The 5,576-nt window shown below is 33.1% G+C and overlaps 1 protein-coding gene across 1 annotated transcript; it reads left to right on the top strand.

The window, feature by feature from the left end:
* The first annotated feature begins 1,456 nt into the window (after nt 1-1,456).
* Nucleotides 1,457-3,046, top strand: LOC106340909 (extensin-like). The gene is made up of 2 exons (XM_013779743.1): nt 1,457-1,625; nt 1,717-3,046. Exons 1-2 carry the CDS (start codon nt 1,493-1,495, stop codon nt 2,940-2,942), a joined length of 1,359 nt encoding a protein of 452 aa, XP_013635197.1. The 5' UTR covers nt 1,457-1,492; the 3' UTR covers nt 2,943-3,046.
* The last annotated feature ends 2,530 nt before the right edge of the window (nt 3,047-5,576 follow it).

Below are 5,576 nucleotides of genomic sequence, written 5' to 3'. Positions count from 1 at the left end.
TACATAATTCCTCAGGTTTCTTTGCATCACTATGGAAAAATAGTATGTTTTGTTCCCCCATTTGTGTGTCGTTTGCGGGTTTATTTAGGTTTGAGTTTCTTAATCACTCTTTAGCTTTGTATCACGAAGTTCGTGCTTCATCCATTATTTAGCTGATATGGATTACTTGCAAAAGTTTGTAAGCCTTTTGTGTTGCCAACTAATTTTTATTGTGTACAAGTAACGATCGTGAGGGTTTTGAAACATTAAACTCTCGTGAAGGCTACATACTATTGTCGGATAACTATCAAGAGTCTAATTCGGACAACCACTTGCTTTCAGGTCCATAGGGACTTATTATATCCCTGAATTATACCAAAATTTGTTTAACAAAATCACACTAGGGGTATAGCTGGTAATATTTCTGTCTAAAATAAATATACACATCGTTTGTGAAGAACCAAATACAAAGTATTTATTTAATGATAGGCAGTTTGAGGTTTAAGTGGTACTATAGATAAAAAAAAAATTGTAAACAGATATCTATTTGAAGGTTTTTTTTTCAATAATTGAGTTAATATATTTTGAATGGAAAATTTTGATAGTCGAAATTTAATTTTTTTATTAATACTAGATTTTTCACCTGCGGCCCTAACATTTTATAACTACTTACTAATACATGCATTACTAGTTAAAATACTATAATGATAAATTATTATTTATGTTTTCATTTAATTTTTTTACTTATTATAAAAAAAATGATTTTTTTTGTGTACACTATATTCATTAGTGATAAATAAATCACTCAATATTCTCTTTTCAATTATATAAATTAAGAATTTTACTTGATTAATATTTAGTTATGTTTATTAATAATTAAATTTTTATTAAAGATATTTTTCGATAGCAACAAAATATATATAGGAATTATCTTTTGTTTAATAAAAATATATATATATATATTTAAATTTTGGATAATTCTAATTATTATTAATTTTAATCACTTATCTAATCAAAAAAATAAATTTGTTTTATTTTGTAGCTAATTTATATATTTTATTCATTAAGGATCGATATAAACGATATTAATCACCCTAACTTTTAGCGTAGAATTCGGATGCGAAAAATCATTTTGCAAATAATAATATAGAATTGACCAAGACGTTTTCTTCATTAGAATCTCGAACGACCAATAGCACATGATTTTTGGAACTATTCTGAATACGTATTGTTGGCAAAAAGCATAGGATTTATTTTTTTTAAACAATTGCCTAAAGTAACTTTACAAATTCAAGCATAACTAAGACAGACCTTCTTAGGTTTTACTATTTAGTTAACCTAGTTTTAACCTATAGCAAAGTCTTCTTATATAAGCACTGAGTATCTTACGTCAGTGAAAAGGAAATTTTACATATCTAAACTGATATACAACAAACAAGAACAATAGTTATGCTATAAACAAAGGGGTAACTACAACGTTTTATTGTTTGTTTGAAAAAACCAAAGCTCCAAAATGTCTTGTCTTCTCATTCTCGTCTCCATTGCCTTAGCAATAACATTCAGTAATCATTCTTCAGAGGCAGCAAATCTACCTCTAACGATCACTGACATTGTCCTATGCAACAACAATAACATCTTAAGATCAGGTACCACAACGCAAAATGATTTTAGTATGAAGAAACTTATTTTCTTTTTCTGTTCTGAAACATTTGTTGTCCTTTGTGTGGACTTGTGCAGGATCATCTGGCAAGCTTGAATGCAGATTCAGACGATCAAAACTGATCTTAGGGCAGGAGACAAAAGGTCATCACGGGGAATCCCACGTTTTATGTCTTGAACACAAAAGGTGTTCAAGAAACGAGAAAAATCAGATATTATTCGCTCTAAAGAAGCATCCGGGGAGAAAGTCTAAACGGATTCTGAAACAAATAAGAAAAGCAAAACATGTTCAGTTTCAATACAAGAAGCAAAATATAAGAGACAAGAAGTTTTTTTCCCCACATCCATGGTTTCTTCCCCCAAACCCGTTTGCACCACCACGTTCGATTTTCCCACCAAACCCTTTTGCACCACCCCCTTCGATTTTCCCACCTAACCCGTTTAAGCCACCGTCTCCTTCGATTTTCCTTCCAAATCCGTTTCATCGACCGCCTCCTCCGAGATTTCCTCCATTATTTCCTCAGCCTCCTCATGCTCCTCCTCCGTCGATATTCCCTCCAATATTTCATCAGCCACCACCTTCTCCTCCTCCATCGTTTTTTCCTCCAAACCCATTTCAGCCTCGGCCTCCCCCCACTCCTCATCCATCGTTATTCCCTCCAATGTTTCCTCCGCCACCTACTGCTCCAGCTCCTCCTCCCTCGTTCTTCCCTCCAAACCCATTTCAGCCTCATCCTCCTCATCCTCCTGCAGCTCCTCCTCCATCATTATTCCCTCCAATATTTTCTCCGCCTCCAGCTGTTCCACCTCCTCCACGATCAATGTTTCCTCCAAATCCATTTAAGCCACGTCCTCCTCTGTCTTCTCCCGCTCCTCCTCCACCATTTTTCCCTCCAGTGATTCCTCATCCTCCTCCAGTTTCCCCTCCTCCTCGATCATTTTTCCCTCCAAATCCATTTCAGCCTCGTCCTCCTCAGCTTCCTCCAGCTCCTCCTCCATCGTTTTTCCCTCCTATATTTCCTCCACCTCCTACTGTACCAGTTCCATCTCCTCCATCGTTTTTTCCACCAAACCCATTTAAGCCTCGTCCTCCTCCTCTTCCCAGTACTCCTCCACCTCGCTCTTTATTTCCTCCACTGCCGCCAATCTTTCCAGGTCTGCATCCTCCTCCACCACCACCACCACCTCCTCCTCCATCCTCTCACTTTATTTTTCCAATTCCGCCATTCCCATTTTTTCCACCACCTCGTAACCCTGGCCCTCCTCCTACTCCAACTTTTTCAGCAAACAAACAACATACTTAAGCAGACAAGAGTATTAATTATATACTAGGTAATAATCCATGATTTGGTTTCATTATTTTTTAATAAGGAGACATAAAATCTGTTTAATCTGGATATAGTTTTGATTTTCGGCTGTTTTTTGTTTTGTTTTTAATCTCCTAAATATAACTATCTAAATCAATATTTATTTTAGTTTAATTGGTTAAAATGTTTGATGTTTCTGGTTTTTCCAGTGATAGTCAAAAATTACTATTATTTGTTTGTTTTCCTATTATGAATTTTAGATAATCCTTATGTCAAATCAAGGCTTTCATATTATAGTTTCTAAATGGATAATAGTTAAAAACAAAATTACTAAGACAAATCATTTCATTACAATTTGGTTTAGTAAAAGAAACATTAAAAAAAATATATATTTCAAATTCAAAGAAAATTAGATATTTCAGTTATTGTGAATATTTAGTTATAAGGTGTTCACGTTAATATGCACATGTATATGTATATAAAAGTATATAAAGATAGTTGATAAATATATAAAGATACCATTAATTAATATTAAATAACATTTTTGTTCAAAATAAAACATGAAAGATAAAATTCTAAAAATAAAAATTAATTAAAAATAAAATTAATTAAAAATGAAATAGACCTAGACATTAGTGAAATTTTTTTCATATAAAGAAAACCGAATTGTATCAATAAATAGGAGTGGGAGCAGATCGAATATCCAAGTATTTGGAGGCATTAGTGTTGATTCGATCTATAGCCACCCTGATATATTCGGTGTCTCGGATATCCGATTCGATTTGATTCGTAAATAAATAAATTTTGTTAAAATCAATAGAAAAAAATCTAAAAATAATATAAAATAATAATATTTATTACAAAAATAAAACATTATTTAACTTTTAAAATTCTAAACCTAATATAATAAATTTAATACATAAAATATTGTAAAACTTATAAATATATATATAACTATATATATAATTCTTTAACTATATGCATATAACATATCAAATTGGATATTCGTTCCTTAATATATTGGTATTTCTGATTTGCTTTTTTTACGGATATTGCATGTTAGTATTTGATTTGCTTCGTAGAGTTAAGCATACTCGAATTTTTTGATTCGAATCAAAACAGATAATGAATCGAATCAAAATTTAATTTATGAATGTTTTGCCCAGCTGTATCCATAAACAATATATATATAATTTGGCTTTCGGTTCATTATCCATTTTGATTCAAACCGAAAAATCCGGATAGTGTGAGTTTTATTGGAACCATGCATGTGAATTTTATATTGAAAACAAACCCGTAAAATACCAAGTGTGAATACATTTATGTATAGAGCTCTCTACACGTGACACGTCAGCGTATTCATTCTCAAATCGCTGTGAGAGTGTCATGTATCCATTAGTATGAACGCATTTATTATAATACTTCTCATTTAATATATAAGGGATATATAGACCAAACTCTTATTTTAGAGTTGCAATATATGTATGTTGTATTATGACATTTATGTTTATACTAAGGGCAAAGTACAATGGGCTCGCCTGCAACTTTCCTTTAGATCTTCTGAAAATATTGATCGGCATAATTAATCATTGAAAATAGAAAAAAGATTTCTTAGCAAAGCCTCTTTTTAATCATGGACTCTTGAGATGAAGATTAATTATTGGGAACTGATTCTTTCTTAACCATAAAATCTTTGTCTTTGCTCGAATCTATATATATATATATATATATAAAGTTGGATTGCCTCTCTCCTCATGCATCCACTTCAGCAAGGAAGGAGCACTACAAGAAAACATCAAGGATTCTGAGGGAAAAAATCGTCGGAATTTCGTCGGAATACCGTTATTCTGACGACATACCGACGAAACAAGTCGTCGGAAATAATTTCTCGGAATTTCTTCTTTCCTCGGAAATCCCTCGGAATTTTCCGACGGAATTCCGAGGAAACAAATTTCCGAGGAAATTCCGAGGACCATTATTTTGTCGGAAATGTCCTCGGAATATACCGAGGGAGAACTTCGTCGGGATGTTTCCTCGGACGTTCATCGATCGATGCGTTTTGGACATATATACATCGATCGATAGGAATATACCGACGGAACTGTTCCCTCGGAATATACCGAGGGACATCTTCCTCGGAATATTCCGAGGAACACGTTCCTCGGAATATTCCGAGGGAACAGTACCTCGGTATATTCTGAGGAACATGTCCCTCGGTATATTCCGAACCTTTTTTTGTAAACAGATCGATCGATGGATTTATGTCCAAAAACGCATCGATCGATCGCGTAAAAAATATAATTAATTTCCTCGGAATGTAAAAAATATTAATTTTTTTTAAAAAATATAATTTCTGAAATTTAAATTCGAAAATATGAAATTAAAATTAAAATTAAAATCATATTAATTAATATTCAAAGTTTCACAAATAAAAATAAAACATTCCGAGTTTTTGGAAAAAAAAAAATAATCTACGGGTCTGGCACGTCTGGGAACACCTCGTTCGGGTACATCCTCTGCATCATCTCCATCATTTGCTGGTTCAGCCTCCTCTGTGCCTCATAGCCCGCCTGTTGAGCCGCCATCTGGGTCTCCAACAAAGATATAGTTTGTATTTCTTTTACATGGTTT

The sequence above is a fragment of the Brassica oleracea genome, chromosome C4 (genome assembly GCF_000695525.1).
Source record: "Brassica oleracea var. oleracea cultivar TO1000 chromosome C4, BOL, whole genome shotgun sequence".
Taxonomy (NCBI): Eukaryota; Viridiplantae; Streptophyta; class Magnoliopsida; order Brassicales; family Brassicaceae; genus Brassica; species Brassica oleracea.
Note: the sequence above shows the minus strand (reverse complement) of the source record. Positions and strands in the feature narration are given on the sequence as shown.